This window comes from Channa argus, chromosome 14, assembly GCF_033026475.1.
Source record: "Channa argus isolate prfri chromosome 14, Channa argus male v1.0, whole genome shotgun sequence".
NCBI classification, from domain to species: Eukaryota; Metazoa; Chordata; class Actinopteri; order Anabantiformes; family Channidae; genus Channa; species Channa argus.
In genome coordinates this window covers 7401065-7420975 of record NC_090210.1, presented here as the reverse complement: position 1 = coordinate 7420975, position 19911 = coordinate 7401065, and the positions used below count along the sequence as shown (strand labels likewise).

The 19911-nt window shown below is 37.9% G+C and overlaps 1 protein-coding gene across 1 annotated transcript in view; it reads right to left on the bottom strand.

Moving 5' to 3' along the window:
* LOC137098292 (dynein axonemal heavy chain 11-like) overlaps positions 1 to 19911 on the bottom strand; it is a 37443-nt gene that overhangs the window by 11708 nt on the left and 5824 nt on the right. Inside the window, 53 exon segments of the mRNA XM_067474395.1 lie at positions 679 to 825; positions 938 to 1111; positions 1205 to 1264; positions 1492 to 1653; positions 1810 to 1952; positions 2303 to 2426; positions 2546 to 2708; positions 3007 to 3116; positions 3543 to 3626; positions 3886 to 4047; positions 4210 to 4311; positions 4468 to 4605; positions 4869 to 4971; positions 5092 to 5257; positions 5849 to 6053; positions 6163 to 6336; positions 6453 to 6584; positions 6699 to 6849; positions 6929 to 7077; positions 7308 to 7435; positions 7689 to 7821; positions 7924 to 8001; positions 8283 to 8477; positions 8648 to 8740; positions 9095 to 9233; positions 9326 to 9444; positions 9447 to 9501; positions 9574 to 9719; positions 9861 to 10017; positions 10315 to 10475; positions 10561 to 10692; positions 10778 to 10885; positions 10969 to 11094; positions 11392 to 11559; positions 11677 to 11895; positions 12012 to 12236; positions 12315 to 12437; positions 12763 to 12885; positions 13135 to 13293; positions 13396 to 13479; positions 13747 to 13905; positions 13996 to 14082; positions 14281 to 14397; positions 14498 to 14720; positions 14849 to 15018; positions 15868 to 15988; positions 16075 to 16130; positions 17301 to 17378; positions 17518 to 17853; positions 18008 to 18208; positions 18533 to 18724; positions 18805 to 18909; positions 19339 to 19534. Coding sequence (XP_067330496.1) covers positions 679 to 825; positions 938 to 1111; positions 1205 to 1264; positions 1492 to 1653; positions 1810 to 1952; positions 2303 to 2426; positions 2546 to 2708; positions 3007 to 3116; positions 3543 to 3626; positions 3886 to 4047; positions 4210 to 4311; positions 4468 to 4605; positions 4869 to 4971; positions 5092 to 5257; positions 5849 to 6053; positions 6163 to 6336; positions 6453 to 6584; positions 6699 to 6849; positions 6929 to 7077; positions 7308 to 7435; positions 7689 to 7821; positions 7924 to 8001; positions 8283 to 8477; positions 8648 to 8740; positions 9095 to 9233; positions 9326 to 9444; positions 9447 to 9501; positions 9574 to 9719; positions 9861 to 10017; positions 10315 to 10475; positions 10561 to 10692; positions 10778 to 10885; positions 10969 to 11094; positions 11392 to 11559; positions 11677 to 11895; positions 12012 to 12236; positions 12315 to 12437; positions 12763 to 12885; positions 13135 to 13293; positions 13396 to 13479; positions 13747 to 13905; positions 13996 to 14082; positions 14281 to 14397; positions 14498 to 14720; positions 14849 to 15018; positions 15868 to 15988; positions 16075 to 16130; positions 17301 to 17378; positions 17518 to 17853; positions 18008 to 18208; positions 18533 to 18724; positions 18805 to 18909; positions 19339 to 19534 — 7561 coding nt within the window.

Here is a 19911-nt window from a genome sequence, read left to right as displayed (position 1 = left end):
AACAAGCTTGAAAAGCAAAGTAAATCTACAACAGAATGGCTTGAGAGACACAAAGCAGAGCCCAGACCTCAACCCAATAGAAAATGAAAGAACCTCAAGAGAGCTGTTCAAACCCAGTGTCCTAAGAATATGGCTGGGCTGAAGCAGTTCCCTCTGAACATGGTGCACATGTACTCCACAGCTACAGGAAGCAGTTGCTTAAGGTTTTTGGCTGCCAAATATGTTTCAACTAGATATTAAAACACAGTTTTTTCCACCACTACTTTGTATTTATATAGTTTTTTAAATAAAGATATAAATTATTATGGCTGTTTGTGTTTTATCAGCCTAAGAATATTGAGTTTGCTGATATTTGTGACTTTGGTAAATATCACATCAAATTTCATGACTAATTTATGCAGAAGCCAGGAACCACGAACAGTATCATTATTCTTTTTGCAAATGTACCTTTATTCTATACAAGAATACCCCCCAAAAAAACAATATATAATAATATACCTATATTATACACAAGCACACACACACACACACACACACACACACACACAAGGTTACAATGTACTGTTATTAAGCTTCCACTGCCATTCATCAACAAAAGAAATGGACTACTAATCTGAAATATCTGCGATTTTCAAGATCTGGGACTTCTATATTCCCTTGAAAATGTAGACACTCTACCCTTTGCTCCTCTGCATCAGCCACAGCCCTTTCTTGGTTCAGCTTGTCTGTCTGTTGTCCTATCTTAGCAATGAGAGCTTCAATTTCTGAGTTTCTCTGCCACAGCTCTACCTCCTGCACTGCTAGCTTGGCCTTCAGGTCCTCCACCTGAAAAAAAAAAAAGAAAAAAAAAAAGACTAAGAACAATACAAGCAAGAAAAATTAGGGTGCTTTATTGGGTAGGCTATCAGATAAGGTAGTACAGTTCATATTATTTCACCTGTGATGCAGTAGACTGCAGTTTTTGTAGACCATTCTCTAATCTTTCCATCTTCTGGGTCAGCTCCTTACGTTTTTTGCCAAGTAGATTGTCATACAGCTTCATAAACTCCAGGAAGCTCTTGGGAGTGGTATAGTTGAAGTGTTTCTCATTCTGCTGGTACTTGACACTTACCTGGATGTTGTAGTCAAACAAAAGAGACTGGGAAGTAGTGTCAGAGAAGATGTCAGGAGTGGTTATGACCCAGAGAGTGTACTATGAACTCACCTCATTGACACTTGTGTGGGCGTAAGAGATGAACTCACTGATAGATGCCCTCACATTTGGCTGCATTGGGTAAGCACACACAACTCATTAAATATTAGATTGACATCTACCGGTTATAGTAATACAATGTTTCCTAATAAACCTAAAACCTAAGTAATATTTTACTTTTCTTATACAATTATTGTATAGTTTTACTGGTTTAGTTGCTACTATTTGACATGCATTTCCATTTTAAAATTTAATATTTTTTCATTCAAAAGTAGTATGATAAAGGTATATGTTGATACCTCCAGTGCAGGTATCTTCTCTATGAAAGTAGAGCTGACAGACTGCAGGGCGAGTGGAGGCCAGGGGTGGAACCAGTTAATGGCTGTACAATTCACCAGAGCTGGAAACTTTCGTGCACGTGTCCGCAGTGTAAACCCAACTGGAGAAAAACATAAAACCACCTGGAGAACAGATCGGTGGAGGATGAAGATTAAAAACTAAAGAATTATTTAACAATAAGTGTTATGGTAATGTTTTTAAATAAGTTAGACATCATGTTACACGTCAACGGCAGTAGTTACATGGCTTAATACTACATAATAAACTATGTTTCCCACTTTTAGCTGTCTTCGTATCCTCTCAATGAAGAAGCTCCAGCAGTTGTCTCTGGTATCTGTTAGTCCCAGTCCTCTGAGTTCCATACGGATGGATGTCACAATCATATCCACTTCTTCATCATTAAAAAGGTCTGGAATATCCCCTAAAATAAGCAATACATACTCAGTATGTCTATGTTCCTGTTTATTGACTCAACCACTGTCATGATCAAAATACAGTACCACGCCCTAGTTAAATATATAAGTCACTCACATGCTTTGGCATTTTAGTCTTCTTTGGTCCCTGTTCAAACATCTTTGCTCTGAGAAACTTAATTTAACTGATTAAACTTTCACTCTAGTTACTATTGATGCTTTCAGGCTGTCACTACAAATGCAAACAATTTTCCCTTAAAGAAAGTATACTATTCTTAAGTTTTGATAATAGCAGCTTTTAAACAGAAAGCCTTTGCCCATCAAAAGAAGGGTTAGAAGACAGTCAAATTAGCCAAACCTGAGGCCAGCATATCATTGATGAGCACCAGGAAGCGTTCATCTGGAATTTGAGCATCGGTGTGAAGGAACACTGTCCCTATGTTCTTTACCCCCACTTTTATGTACAATGCTGCTATATCACTCTGGAGATGAGGGGTTGCAGGAAAAGAGCAAAGAATACAGCAAAGAAAATCAATGATGCACATTTCAAGGAGTGGAATGAAATTTAGCATCTATTTTACATGCTTGTGTGCATGCTTACCTTAAGGTCACTTATGCCATAACCTTTACGAAGAGTGATCTGGAAAACTTCCAGCATGCTGAGGAAGGCAGCCAAGCGACACAGACTCTGCTTTCCACTGCCTCCAACCCCCACAAGCAGGCCATTACCATAGGGGGCTTCCAAGATACGACTGATACGACATCTGCACACAAACACTGCAATTATATATATATATAAAAATATGTGTGTGTGTGTGTGTGTGTGTGTGTGTGTGTGTGTGTGTATATATATACACAATTTTAGGTTGAAACTGTCCGAAAAATGATAAATCTAATATGTGTTTATTATTGAAGTCAAAGTGAGTAGTGGAGTCAGATTGCAGTGCATTATAAGAAGAGGTGGTTGTTTATGCTTTGGCCACCCAATTTAAAATATATGAGGTGGCCAAAATGAGGACCCCCCTCTTCCAATAATGCACTCCAGTACTTCTGATGTCTTACACATGCTGGATAGCTTCTTCAAATAGTACCAGGTCCATGACAGCATGCAGCTCATTATAATGCTCCAGAGCCTCTGCTAGTGTCTTTTGGAGTTTCTCCCAGTCTGAAACCTGACAAGACAGGGAAAACAAACAAATGAACTCGGCTCTTGAGTAAGGGCAACACTGTCCAAGTCACTATATAACAACTTCCAGACAGGTAATGAAATTAAGTTCTTATCAAGACTTGAGTTGATTAACTTTCTATTCAAACCCCATATAGAAACGAAAGGTAATTAGTTTGCTAATGACAGTGCATTCATCCTCATTTATTTCCTGACAGATTATACATGACAGCAGAATTGGTGCAATATTGTATTTAAATATATGAGCTAAAGATAATCCACCTCCTAAATTGAATAAAGTCAAAAACAATTAAACTCACCCAATTTTATTACCACAATTAAAAATAAATAAATGAATGTTTGAATGGAGCAACAAGATGCCCAGACTAAAATAGCTCAGACTATCTTGTACTGTATGTAAATAAATGTCTACCTGGTGATAACGAGGTTCTCCCAACCCCTGAGCAAAGTGACAGTACACCAAAGGCTGGTGGATAAAAATGGATTCATCTATTCCCTGCAGAAATTAGTATACAGACATAAGAAAGCAGGAGGACATACTGAACATGCCACAGTCAAACTACCATCCAATTACTAGAAATGGGTCCTTTTGAGGTATTTAAACTTTACAGTTTGCCTTAAAAAATATAAAACACTTTTTACATTCTAGGATCTGTGACAAGAGGAGCCTTGTTAATCGTTTATGTATTTTACATACATGTTTTTACAATATTTATACATTGTAATGTGTAAACATTTTAAATATTGTTTCTTACCTCAAAATATCTCTTGCCAGTGTCCAGCAGGATTTTTATGAAGAGTTCCACATCTTTTTCTTCCATCAGCTTGTCCGAGTACACCCTGGAGCTCTCATGGAGCCACAGATTAACCAGCTCCATTGGGTAACGAATACAGTCCGGCAGGGCAAACAGAATACCCTACACACCAGGTGACATACCCAGAGGAGTAAACAAACATGTGATCTATCTTGAAGTTTATCTCCTACATCACCATCTACACAAAACAAGAACATGTAATTTGCTTAATGGGGTGGATTATTGCTGCTACAGAAATAGTTTGAATAACTTTGTATGTTCTACCTGGAAGATGTTGGAGAGGTCTCGTAGGTTGAAGATGTAATGGAAGCGAATAGCTGTGGGAAGGAAGTTCTGGCAAATTTTCTGGTGCAGACAAATAGCTGCCTGGATGAGCAACACCAAATGATGGTTGTAGAAACGGATAAATTGCCCCAAACAGAGCAAAGTCACAGATTGTTTGATACACTGTTTGCATGGATTTAAGCAAAGATTCAAATCTGGTTTTCATTTAGACAAATGCTGTAATAATGCTTTAAATACCTGTATGAGAGTCCCAACTGAGCGAGAAACACCATAGCTGAATCCACCCTGAAGGAAGTGAGCTGATAAGATGCTGGAGAAAATAGTGGCTAATGCATCGGCACCGGGGAAATGTACTGCAAACACTGAGAAATGTCTCTGGAATGGAGGCAGGGAGATTTAAAAATGATTATATAACAGTTAAGAGTTTGTAGCAATTTTCTTTTCTGAAGTGGCTCTGAAACAATACATTTTAATAAGGTGACCTCTTGTTTTCATGGGTTGTTTGAACATTTGCAATAATTTCAATTTTTTTGCACATTTCTACATTGTATGACGCGTTTAATATGTAAAGCCATGTTGATTATGATATTTTGTCAATATAGTATGTACTATAAAATCCTATGTGCATAAATGCCTACCTGTAGTCTGGGGTTTATAGAGAAGCTTCCAGCTGTTGGGTTCATACAGGTGATATACTGGCAGTTATGTATTTCTTTCAAAACAAGTCGCTGTCTGTCATACCTAATAATATGAAATTTTGAACAACTTGAATTGTACATGTTTTACATACAGAATGTAGCTGTATATTTAGAAATTGTAGAAATATAAAGGCTTGGACACGTAAATGTCCAAAAATCTTACCAGTGGTTGTAGTCAAGGTGTTGCCGTATAAGTGTGTGAGGTTGAACAGTCCCATAAATGTCCACCTCAGGCATGTTGAGGTCATCTATGAAGTAAATGAGTTTCTTAGCGATGGGTGGAGCAAACTTACGACCAGCTTTCTTCTCCAGGGGTTTCTCCAGGACACCTGAGGTTCATATAATGCACAGAACAGCTCATTGAAAGACAGTTAACACACAAAATGTGTGTATTGCAGTACCATCTCTTCATATCTGCACCAGGAAAAGAGAATTCAAAATGAAAGTATATATCTGCATTATAATGGCTGCTGTGCAATTCAACCATTATTAATGTGCAAATGCAGTGAAGTAATACTAGACGTAATACATAGTGACACAAAAAACAATCAAAATCTTAATTGTAGCTTGGTGTTTCTCATTCATTCACACAACAATTTCAGTAACAACTTTATTATTAAAAAATAATTTAAATCTGGGCAATGATATCTTAGAAAAAAGTAAAAAAACAACAACAAAAAAAAAACACACACACACACACACAAAGGAAAACAAAACATTTAGCGGCCCCAAAAAACCTACTTAAACAAGAGCTTTCTGACACATAAGTGCGTAGGTACAGCAGCAATTCAGCGATTAGTTCAAAATTTATGTGGCACCTTGGACATCGATCAAGTTAACATATAAAGTCAAAGACATGCTTTATAAAACACAAGCACTGACATCCCAAAGATATTTGCTTTTATTCGTCTGATTCTTACGCTGCAAAATGGCTGATGTGGTATAGTAGTTAAAGGGAACTTTGGCCACCATGAAATCCTCCTTCAGCTTGGCAACTTTATCAGACACCAAGATGGTCTTGCCCACTCCAGCATTGCCCACTAACATGATAGGTTTGCCTCTCTGGAGGAGCAGGTCCATGAAGTAGGTCAGACAAATGGTCTCTGGGGTGTGGACCAGCACTGTCTGAAATAGACATTACATGACCTACTGAGGGCCGTAACTGAGTGTGTCAATGAATTAACAGTAATCGCATTCTTGTAGTAGATAAGCGCAAAATTCATACAATACACACCTGTAATGGTACATCAGGCTCTAACTCAAACGGCACCATCTTCTCGCTCCAGTGAGTAAACTTTTTAGTTTCAGAGTCTATAAAATAGTCAAAGACGGTGCCCTGGGAGGGAAACTTTACTGCTCTCATCTCTTTAGTCCACCAGCGGCTGAATTCGGCACGGAAATCACAAAGCTAGATCGAGTTTCGGTAAAAAAATAAAAAGATTATAATTCGATAAAACAATAAAAATAGTTTGATTATCTATGTAATGCAAAATGCCAGTTGGCTCTTATTTAGTCATCACACACATGGTCCTGGAAGAGAGCCCCTCCAAATGACCAGACACAGGCAAAGACAAAGTACATCTCATAAAGTTCTCTGGGAGAGTCAGCTGGAGTGTTGTCCTCTGTCAACAGGCAGTCCAACAAAGAACACAGCATCTGATTGAGGAACACATAAACATGTACGACGTGAAGAAGGTAAGGAAGAATGTAAGATACAGTATCTGACACTTTAGCTTGAGATACAATATGACCTTTTGTTATTTACATTACCTGCACCATGCTGTTTTCTGGAATTGGAGTGATAGTTCTGAGGTTACAGCGGACTTGCTCCAGACAGTATGGAACATACTTATCAAACAGAATAGTGAGGTTTGCTCGCTCTGATTGGGCTTGTCGTGTGTCTATCCAACTTGTCACGTAACTGAAATACAATTTCAGCAAAGTGAATAAACTGTATATAATGGTGCATGGTTTTATTTGTACCTCCATATGTGTCTTACGAGCTCCAGCCAAGGTCTTGAGGGTTGACATACAGTATTCCTGCTCTGGACACAGTAGCTGGAGTTGCAGCCTTCAGATGAGAGATCTCAAAGAGGAGACGCATGGAGGAGGACAAACTGATCCTCTCATTACTGGCAAGAGTCAGAACCTGCACAGAGGAGAGAAACTACTAGGTTTGGTAGAGCTTAAGAATGTCTTGTAATAAATAAGGCTGCAAAGTGAATGCTACTGTACAACAGTCTGTGTACAAACTAATTAGATTTGCCATTTGGGTGGTGTGATATAAAAATTAAAAAAACATTTAAACTCCATGAGGACAAAACTCAAAAATAGAATGGAAAGAAAAGACAATATTAAACAACAAAAATTAATTCTGACCTTATTGTCATCCATCACTGTATTGAGTGACTCAATCCACATAGGGTCAATATCTCCATCCAGGATAATCCATTTGGGTCCATTGTGGCTCAAAGAGGTCAGCTCTCTCATGGTAGAGGAGAACAGACCTTAAGTAAAACAAATATTATTATTATTATTACATAATATATATTATTTTAAATATAGTCATCATGACAATAACACTGAACTACAAAAAAAAAACTCTTATTCTTAGAAGAATTCTTCTTAGTTCTGAGAAGATAGTTCAGAGTAAATTATAAGCTTGTAATCAAAATACGTCCTGCTTGAAAGCAACCCAAAATCTAACGGAACAGCAGGTTTAATATTTATCAATAATTACATTCTTTGTAAAATCCCCACCATCTTTCCAATCTCTGGTAGAAGGGTGCAAATATCCAAACAATTCATCTGTTGTCACTGCTTTAGGGTTGATATCATTCCATGTAGGCTTCATCTTCAAGTTTGCATATGTCCTATAGAGAGTCTTCAAGATCTGAACAATAATCATAAATATTTGACAAAGCTTTTATTAAAATAGGGTTACTTAAATTGAGAAACACTATGCTGCATGTGGGTTCTTATTAAGAAAATGAACCTGGCTCTTTCCAGTTCCTGGTCCACCTATTAAAAACACAGAGTGCCTGACAGCCAGTAGCTCCTCCAACTGGGTGACCTGTAAACATACAAACAAAAAAGAAAACTGCTTCACAATTGATGTCTAAACTTAGTGATTAACCATTTACATTTCAATTTCACAAATTAGACCTATACTGTATGTAGCCTGAACTTGCAATTCAGAACAATATAACTGTTTAAATATTGATAAGCTATGTTTCATTCATAATAGTTGACAGACATAAAACCACTGATGCCACTATTGAAAGAGAGACATTTTATTTTGTCACACAGAAGATAAAGAGCAGTTTCACTTTGATATGATGTAAAATGAGACACCTTAAGTATAAAGTTTTCCTCAGGCTGCAGGTGCAGTTCACTGACTGACTGGCGCACAGCATTCTCCAGCTCAGGATTTCTTTTCCTGGGTACGTCCAACTGAGGAAAAAGGTCACTGATCAGCCCAAGGAATATGGGCACATCATTCGTAACTATCTTAGGCAGGTTGAAGTCTCTCAGTGCTCGCATCAGCACCTGGGAATAAAATGAAAATGACAGCTCGACAATGAAAACACACCTAACTCAATTTGGTACTGTAGAAACTACAAGCCATATGATTGCACATAACCAGTTATATATCCCCTAGGTTTGAGATGATGTAGTGTGAATGTCAGCATACACCACTGAAAAATATTCATGTGTACCTGCTCCTCAGGTCTGCTACGATCCTCTCTCTTTAGAGATCCTGCCACAACAAGGACTGATTTGATGGCCCTTAAACCCCAATCATAATGATCCTGGTAGATATAAATAATAAATTACGAAAAGAACGAAAAAGGCTGTAAGGATTAATCACTACAGCCTCCTTATTATGGCCATTCACGAGGCCAGACAGCAATTAGGCAAACCACATTTTTAGGTCTGACAAGTATGTTATAGCACTACTTAGAGTATGTATGTCTTTGTAATACCAAAAATGCTTTAAGGAATACAGCTGTTACATGCAGCAGACAATATAAAAACTGATAATTTATTCTAATCATAATTAGAAGTGCAGTAATTGCTGACTCATAATTTAACTAAGGATAATCACATGATTATCCAGCTGAGATTCCTCCTCTTTCTGTTACATTCACCCTGGCTGCACATACCTGTTTGGAGAGAAGCTCTTTACAAAGAGTGTAGAGGCTGATGAACTTGCGTGCCAGCAAACGAGCATCTATGAATCCTTCTGCCACCAACATAATCTCACAGATTAGCTCAAAGTCCGGGATCACCATAGCACAAGGCCTGAACAGTTAGCAAACCAATTATTGAGTCACCTTCAACATGAGTTAATCCCTGCACGTAACATCTCCATATTTTCTCTGTTTCTATCACACCTAAATAGAGCCTTGAGGTTCTCCGGCAGCTCAGCTCTGCCTGCATAACCTGGATTCAGTGTTATGAAGATTCCTACTGTTGGCTTAAGCTCAATCTCCTCTCCTAAAAAATGGAACCTAAGCACAAACAGTGTTAATTACAGATTGCCAAATGTTTGCATAGAGAAATTAATAAACTGAATTTGTGGAAGAAAGGTTGAACAATTATATAGACAGTTTACAATACATGCAAATTTGTCCACATATACCTTTGCTTCTTGTTGCGTACAGCATCTTGTATAGTTTTGACCTGCACAGCAACAACAGAGAGCACTTCCACCGAGATCCTGTTAAACTCATCAAAACATCCCCAAACTCCTGTCTGAGCCAGACCTTTATAAATGTTGCCTATAGACTGGGGGAATATAAGACATAGTCAGAAAGTCAAGTCAACAGGGTGAAAATAATATCAAATGAACAATATGGTGACTTTATGGTGATTATTGTGTAAACACAATATAGCAACTGGGGTGAACATCTGGACAGTCTATGTTACCTTGTAGTCCATCTGTTCTGAGCAGTTAAACACGTATACCATAATGCCCAGGGAGCGTCCGAGGTCCTTTGTAGTCTCTGTTTTGCCGGTGCCAGCTGGGCCTGATGGGGCACCACTCATAGTCAGATGGAGGGACTGTGTCAATGTTATGTAACACCTATCAGAAGAAGAATATTATTTATTTATATATTCAAATTATTTATTTAGAAAAAGGACACAAGTAACTGAAGAAATTATTGGTATTTGGATTAAATGTCTCTGCATATGTGTTTATTTTTTCATAAAAGTAACAGTAATTAATTACAGTCAGTCATTCTGTTTGTATGGTCGTATGGTTTGTACGGTTAATTTCACTGGGCACCTACTGTAAGTGCAAAGTGCGTCTATTACTGATGTCTTTTTTCACTCAATCTAAAGCAGATTCATGTTCATGGCAATAGAAGTGGATGTGTACCTATCAGTGAGTGGAGTGATGACCAGCCTGTTAGTGTTCCCCAGGTATTCATAACTGAACTGAAACTGGGCATCACAGATATTAATGTAACAGTGTCTGGTTTCATCATCCCAGCGATGGCGTAACTGGGAGAGCCATGCAAAGGCCTGGGCTGTTGTCACCTAAAAAACATAAAGCACAAACAGGATTGTTACCTTGTTTGTATTTTGCTTCATTCTACAAATGTATGGCTTTTTTAAACATTACCTTCTGAGTTATTAGATTGGCAACAACGTCTCGTGCATGGACATCAATGGTACAGACAGTCATGATTTTCTGTCTGTCTCCAGGAGTTAATTCTCCAAGCAGCATGTGGATAAGTGAGTTCAACTGTGTGATCTAGAAAACAGGAATTCAACATTGCTGAGAAAGAAACACAAGTATTTAACCATCATCTGGCCGTTATTATGTGTATTAGTGCTACCTGTTTTCTGTTGTAGTCTTTAAGGGCCGTTTCAAATCCCTCCTCCACCCTTTCAAAGGCAATGCCCACATCTATTGCCCACCACACCTGACTACAAGTTAATCCCACCTATAGATGGAAAGAAAACGAATGCACAACAAATTCTTTGCATATTTATAAAGTTAAGTCGTACAGATTCTAAATGATGAGACCTGTGCAGGGTAATCAAAGAGCCACTGGTCTCGTGGTTTGTCTTCATAGGCAGCTACACCCTCCTGGATCTCCTTCCGAACAGTACAGCGCATGGTGCGCTCCAAAGCACCTAACCAACATTCTGCCTAAAGAACACCAAAGAACAATAAATAAATAAATTTGTACAAATAAAAAAATAAATCGGAAAAGCATAAAAATTATTACAAAATGTGCAGTGTATGTATATATATATATATATATATATATATATATATATATATATATATATATATATATATATATATATATATATATATATATATATATATACACACACACACACACACAATTCGATACTTACTATATGTTCATAATATTCACAGTACAGATAAAGGTCACTACTTGTATTTCACTCACAGAAATCGATTTTTATTTTTCAATACCTGTCCTTCACAGACACATGGCTCAGAGAATGCAACATATTCTCCCTCTCGGCTGTACATCCCTATAGCAACTGGCCCTCTATCCGCCTCTCCTCCTTCACCTCTGTCTGAATCCTCGAAGCGAAGATCTGCTATGTTGTCAAACAGTTTAAGCAAGTGTCTGGTCACCTGGTCACACAAAAACACTGATTGAGGTCTGAACATGTACCTGAGTGATAACTAAAACATTCTGCCCCTCTCTTTGTGTTCCCATCTGAAAAGTATTATTAAACTAACATCTGTAACCTGTTTGGGCTGTGTTCCCTTGGAGACAATCTCTAACAGGTCTGAAGCAGAGACAAAATAAAATCTGGGGAACGTAAGCCTCTTGGTCTCCAAATACTCGGCCAAGGCCTTCTCACACACTGACAGCCTCTGCTGCAAGGTCTCCAGATTCTCCAGGAAGCCATGCTGGTTAGTCACGTCTACCACATTACTATTCTGCACAACCTCGGTCATTAAATTCTAGGTAAATAAAAGAGGCAATGAAAATTAAAAAAAAAAAAATGGAAAGGATATTTATGTATGTACGAATTAAATGTTTTGTTGAGACAGATGTACTTTTTTCAAACATGTGATACCTCAAAGTCAGTGTGTATTCCCTGGAAGCGCTCTGCATCACTGGCCAGCTGGCAACGGATGTCGTCGCTGTTGGTGAAGATGCTGTTAAGGTGGGCCCAGGTCCTTTGCACAGACATCCAGGAGGAGATGACCAGGTCAGCCACCATCAGCTTCTTCTGCCATCCACTCACCTCTGCCTGGAAATACTCTACATATTTACTCATCAGGATGTTCTGTAGTTGTACCTAAAATGAAAGTTTCCAATGAATATTTCCATGATAGTCACACTAGTTGGAGAATCTGCAAAGTCTACACAGGCTTACCTGATTGTCCTCCAAGGTCTCTATGAGATTCTCATCTGCTTTGAGCAGGGGGATTCCTGTGCTTTCATGAGTCTCATATGACAATGACATAACACTCCATGTTTGAGTTATCTCTGCCAAAACCTAAGCAAAAGTAAAAAACATTAACCTTAAAACACATCTTAAAGCAAAAACCAAAAATGATTTATGACTGGATGTTGCTAAGTTTGTAATACATTTGTTACTATTTTCACATAATTGTCTTTGCTTTACTTTGTTGTTGATAAGCTTCATGCCCATGGTTATCAGTTTGGCTAGATCTAATATTTTCCTCATTGTTTAATAATATGGTGAAAGTCACATATTGTTTAACTGTTTTAAGGCACTGCTTGTTTCTTTGCTAAGAATAGAACTACATTCATCCATCCACAATCTGAATTTAAAGCCTATCCCTGGTTGCTCAGTTTACCTTCTCTATGGCCATTTCTTTCACAGCCTTGTCCACAATGTTTTTAACCTCATCCTCCACACGATGAAGTTGTAATTCTAAAAGGTCCCCAAGGGTGGTGCCCACTCCCATCACAAACCTGACCTAAGGACAGAGAGGAACGCACAACAACAATGACTGAGATCAGGTTTCAGATTAGGATAATTATGCTCACTTAACTTGGCTGATCATTATAGGCCTGGACAGGAGTGTGCAGGACAGATGAATGATGGTTACAGTCCATGAACTAACTACATTTAACAAAGTGGCAAATATGAGTACAGAGGATGATGATAAAGCATTAAATCAGGTGGCATGACACACTGTAAAGCAGCAGCAGAGAGAGTATCATACCCCAGTGGTATTCATAAGCTGTTGCCAGTGTCTCTCTCTGACAGCAGAGTTTTGCAGCTCGTTGACAGCTCTCAATGAGGTCAACAGGTTCTTTACGGTGGATTCTAGGCCCATGTAGACATCCCACACTCGCACCTCCTTATCCAACATCTTCATCTCCTTTCATATTCAATAGAAATAGTCATAATTTGTGACAGACTTACACTCTTTTTTTCTCAGCTTTAGCAATAAAAGTTGTCCATCTATAAAAGCTTGTCATACTTTGGCAAGCCGTCTGAGCTCCATATCCATCTGCTCAACATTGATCTCCTTCCAGGGAGTCTTAGTCCAGTCCTCTATACTAGTCTGGCATTGAGAGGAGGTGGAAAACATTCAATCTGTGATTCTCTAATGAATTTAATGAAGAAAATGTCTAAAATCAGAATCAAAAATAGGTATGTTGGAAGGTAGGAATTTAGTGAGGCCAACAGCAATCAAAGAATTTTAAAGCACAAAAACATCAGTAAAACAAAATGTGGGTACCTGCAGTGAGGAAACTGCTGGCCCTTCCATTAATGAGTCTATGGAGCTCAATAATAGTAGATAAATCAAAATGCCATCATTAATGTGTACCTTAACAAAGATGACCATGTCCCACACTACTTTGACCAGTATGATGTCAGAGCGACACTGGCGTAGCCGCTTGTAGTCTGGGAAGCTGACCTCAAAGAGATTAGCTGTGTCCTGCAGTGTCTTCATTTCTGCCTCCATCATTTCGACTGTTCGATTAGTCTAAAGACAATGACATTTTAAAACGTTAAAAAAATAAATTAATTAAGTAAAAAAGTAAAATATGGGTAAACAAATTATTACTTATCTAACCTTGTCTATTAGTTTATATGGTTCCTCCACACTTATCCTAAAGATGGGCTCGGAACGAAACCTTTCTCTGAACTCATACTGCTTCAACTACAATATGGAAATAAAATTGGATTCAGGAGTCACAAAAGCTGTAGGTTCTATGCAGAACTGCCTCTGTAACAGTACACACTGGAGGATGTGGTGTCATACATAATGCAGGACCGAAAGTGAGTCGGTTTAAATGCCAGACACTCTTCATTAGGGGTTGCCACAGAGTCATAGTACCCCGCTCACACAAAACCTCACCTCAAACCGGACACATTTCCTGCGTATAACTGATACTTCATTTGACTGTAGAGGGGCAACTTCATGTTTGACTGTGAAGGCAATTTTTTTCAGACTCTTCCATTTCTCTGGCAGCTCCTGTGTTTTTTAGTGAGAAAGTAAATAATAATATGTATCCATAAGTGTATTTATCGTCTAGCATCCTAGTAAAAGTGAGTATTTATTTACTCGTACACACCTCTAGCTGTGTGTAGACGTTCTCAGGCAGCTGCTGTCCATAGGTCTTGAGAAGGTCAGCAGTAGACTTGAGGGGCTTGAAGTTGTATTCGTTGCTACTCTGTCTGTCTCGTATGGCCATGAGGTGTCCCATGATCTTCACAAGGCCTGCATAGTCCCCATCTGACACCTTGTTGGAAAGACCACATGTTGTGTCCTGGACAAAAGAGGATAATTCCCTCACACTGCAAGACAGGAACAATGTTTTAATAAACTATGATATAAAAATACTCAAATTAAAATAAGAGTAAAATTAGAGTATTAAACATAATGAAGTGTTTGTATTGTCTTTTCTTGGATGCTTGTCTCTCACCTCAGGATTACGTGGTTGAGCAAGTGCTCCTTAAACATCCAGCTCCATCTCTTGATGACATTCATCAGCGTGTGCTTGAACGGTCTGATGTCGAGCTGCAGCCAACCACAAAACACCCTTCTGTCCTCCATCTTGCTCACTCGTACATACAGAGACTCAAACAGGTTGATCTGAAACAATGAGTATATGACAACTCATACAGAGAAATGGCCAAAGAGAAAAAAATAATGGGTGATTGACCAATATGGGTTTTGTGAATGTCTGGTACCAAAACCAATCTTTAAAGAGCAGGGAAGTCGATGGCCTATATATGCCGATACATTTTTTTCCTCTCTTTTTGTGTCACATATTACACTAGGTAATAAAAACAAGATAAACATAAAAAAAATATGTTTTATGTAAATGAACATTTGATGATTACTAAAAATATGGTCATGAGTTATTTCAGTCAAGTTAAAATAATGAGAATTGAGCAAACAAAATTAATTTATAACCAGATTAGTATTAATTTATATTTTTAAAATAGTATTGGTAGAATCTTGTAAAACTACTACTGTAATTTTAGATTAGATTGATTAGATTAGACTGAACTTTAGTTGTGACTGTATGTGTAATAAACAACTGTCCAAAAAGCTTGTTGTGATTAACAATACAGTGAATGACAGAAAACAGGCAAAGCTGATATTACCAATATTCTTAAATTATCCTTTTTTAATATTTATGCTAATAAGCTATTTACTTGCTTCTAGTACAGGTAGAAAAATAATTCAATATAACTTCAATGCAAGTCTTTGCACTCTGATTTTGAGTGAAATGAGATGAATTTTTTTTTTTTTTTAATTGACCGGCATGAGTGCAGACATTGGCAAATGCAGGTTGATTAAAAATGTCTAAAATTGGCCCGATTACGTGGCTGATTGATCAAGTGGTCGATCACTACCAGAGACAATGGCTGCATATACTAGATCTATAAACCATGACATACTGATAAAATATGAAAATTAAGAGCTGAAACACACCTGTTCTTTAAAGTGATCCAACGTGGGTGGGTTCTTTTTCAGTTCATAATCAGCATACAGCTCAGCTTCTTCTAAACTTAACACACGACCATAAAGCAGAAACTGCCTCATGAATTCAGACCTGTGACGAGACAAAAAAAATTGTTTTTTTCTTTATCAGGTCAAAAAAATACCAATTACAGAGAACAAAAGACCACTACAACTGACCTGTCATCAGTCCAGAGGTACCGGTAGCTGGCAAATGACCCTTGGTATTCTTTGACCTGAAAAATGAAGACAACCTTTTTTATCAGGAAGCCTACGAGCATAATGAGCTGCTACAGTATAGGTAGAGTGAAAACAAACATCTGTTTAAATTATTATTATTATTATTATTATTTTCATTAAATTATTTATTTATTTTTATTTAAATTATTATTTGTTTATTATCATTATCATCATCACTATTATTATTATTTATACCTAATTATCACTCACTCATCCTATTGAATGGCCTGTTTTTGGCTCCTGATGGAGAGGCACCTTGGGGTTGCTATGGGTGCAACAGTATGGATCACTAAAGTACAAGACCACCATACTTCTCCACTGTTCATCCTAATAAACAGGCCCCCTCCTCAGGGTCTGGGAGCTGTTTTAGAAGGCAAACAAGCAGCCAACCACCCCTCACCCCTTGGGTTTGAAGGCGACTAGGAGCTAGAGAATGACTAAAAGCAATACAATCAACACAGTTAACTAAACAAAAATGCAACAAAGCAGCTGGACCACCCTGGAGCCCCATGAATAACTCCTCAATCTAAAAATTTTGTCACTACCGCCTTTTTTTTTGTTTGCTTTTTTATTTTTATGTTTTCTTTTGTTTCTTATGTTTTTTGTGGACCTTATTTGTGTGTGTGTGTGTGTGTGTGTGTATGTGTATATATATATATATATATATATATATATATATATATATATATATATATATATGTATGTATATATATATATATATATATATATATATATATATATATATATGTGTGTGTGTGTGTGTGTGTGTGTGTGTATATTTTTTTTCTTTTTGTACTGTTTTAGCTCATTAATCTAAATGTACTATCGGTTTTCTCGTGTTATCCAAAATAATAATTATACAATATATATATACTTAGAACATGTTTATAGCTTTACTATGTACACTCCTAACCTGTATGTTCCTATCCCCCCCAACTCTCATTTCTCTTATGATTATACCTTTTCTGCTTTTCTGCACTACCCTTCCTTAATCCTCTAATCCCGATGCACCTTCACAAGCAAACATACACTGTTCATAGGGAACACGTGTCTTGTCTTTTTGTCGTGTCTCACACTGTTGTTATGCTGTTATTTTTTGTATTGTGTGTGTTGTACTGTTTTTTTTGGGTGGAATAAAAAAAAAGAAAAAGAAAACAAACATCTACCTTAGCAATAGCTGTACGGGCCCGTGTCCGGATTATGCGACACATCTCTGACAAATCCTCCATTTCATTTATGTCACACTGCAAAATGAGCAAAAAAGATAAATGATGAGGCAATGTTAAAGTATCTTTACCAGTAGGTGCTTATATTTCTGTCTGTGTGTTAAGCATGCAAGCATGCTGTGTATAGTACTACAGTATAATCTTATCTCTGAAGCACCTGATAGTTATCCAGGTGTTTATGTTTGGCCACTCTGGGAATGAAGGATGCCATGTTTGTGATGGTGGACACCATCTTATCTACAATGTCATAGAAGTTACCACTGTGACAGAAGTCCAGTGAAGGGTCAAAGGTCATCTCACTACTGTTGAGTACCAGTTGGATCTCAAATAGTGGTGTAATGCACTGGGCTGCATCTGTGTTGTCCATTAGATACTGCAGGGAGCAGCGTACTGCACTGGAGAAGCCTGCCAGGATCATTTGATCCACATACACTGTGTAGGCCTGCCACTCACTGCTGTCCATGTCGGTCACACCAAGCAGAGACTGGTTCTCCTGGGGAAAAAGATATGTGTATCAGTGAGTTAATAGGAATATAAAGGGAAGAACAGAATATAGTATACATACAGTAAATCTGTATTCTGGAGTTGTAAACACAAACAAAACAATACTAATAAGTCATTGGTGTGTACAAGGTGTGTAAATATACCTGCAAAAGTTTGTGTATCTGTTTCCCTGTATTGATGATAAGAGCATGCTGCCTGGTAACACTCTGTTCAATGTCAGAGAAGTCAAGAAGAGTGCAACCAAAGCTCTTTCTGGTAATGAAGGCCTTGTGGCTGAATTTACCCATAAATGCCTGGATAGCCTCCACATTAGCTTTGCTCCTCTGGACACGATTAGAAATGCTCTGATGAAAGCAACAGAAAACAACTATTACCAGTAATTACATTCTGTTTGGTCATCGGCTGCTTGTTGTTTATAGCTTTAGGAGCTGTAATTGAGGAAAACTGGCTTGTCTCACATAGGAAGGATGCCAGGGTTCATGCCATATCGGCAGGCAACAGATTCACACCAGCTTTGGATATTGTCATTAAACAAACTCTATAAAAGCTCAAAAAATAGCTAAGACAGACTTAAAATACAACAGAATACAGTAAATATGCTACATATGCTGTGTTTCTTTTGATATTTGGCAATGAAGTGAAATGATTTCCTTAAGATAACAAGGTACCTTGACAAGGTCTTGTGTGCTCTGAATGTAGTCCCATAGGTCATCCTGAACCCAAGCAAGCTCCTGGAGGGCTGGGCCTAGCTGACATTTCATCACGTCAATCTCATCTTTCACCAGCCCCAGCTCTACAGCCAGAATGGTACTTTGTAGCTGGTTGTACCACTGAGTTACCAAGGTCAATGTCTGGTTGTACTACAATATATAATGCAGTTTTAATATTTGAATGTAGCTGAGACTCTATTGAAAAAAACACTAGAAGCCTATCTACCAACCATATAGAGTCTCTCCCGTTGGGAGTAGAGATGAAGAGCTTCTTTAGGAATGTTTGGGTTCTTCAACATGCCTAGATACTTCACCTCCCTTAGCACTGATGTCAACTGGGAAGAGAGAGCGGGGAAGGAAATGGAAACAATTTGAAGAATAAACATTGTTTTATGTTTCTACCCTCAGAGTAAAAAATACAAAATCTTTACTCTTTATCCACAAACTGTTAATACTAGTAGTACTTTGAGGTACATTAGCAAATTTAGTACAGGCGAAATCTGTACTGTAGAAATCATTGATATGCTACAGCACAAATTAATAAGCAATGTATTTGTTAATAGGATACAAATTTCACATTTTATTTTGGTGTAACCTTTATCTTATCAGGTTTGTGTAAATACATTAAACATAAATTAACACTGAAGATGGCTGCATGTAACATATGATATCTGGTGTGCTAGCAGCTACAACCTTTGGACCAGTTCAAAACCAGACAAAACAAATTTTAACTCTGATTAATGTGTCATCCTCTTTGTGCTTACAGCAGGACTAAGGTTGACTTGGAACAGGCCTGTCCCAGTGTCCAATACGAGCAGTGGTTCCTTCAGGTGGGTTTGACAGATTTCCTCCAGGCCCTCAGTCCAGTCTGCAAACAGTTCTTCATCATGTTGGTCCAGAACCTCCAGAACATACTCACATTTCCGGAGGACAATGTCTGCTTCAGCACAGCCAAGAGGCCTTGAAAGAACAGAAGGTAGAAAGGCTCCTGTACATAACTTTACTCTTTCAATTAAATTTTCAATTCATATTTATTTATATAGCACCAATTCACAACAAAGTCATCTCAAGGCACATAATAAAGTCTACTCTACAAATCCCCCTTAAGCAAAAACTGCTTTTAACGAAAGAAAAAGAAACAAAGGCTATGGAGAGAAGCTAGTGAAGGTGAAATACTGTATGATCTCTCTTGCTAATTCCAGTCAGCACTCTTGCTGGATTAATTGCAGGCTTTTTGGGGAGTTACTGGGGCCTCCTGAAATGAGGGAATTACAGTAGTCCAATCTAAAAGTAACAAATGCATGGACTAGCTTTTCCGAATCGCTTTGTCTTTGCTA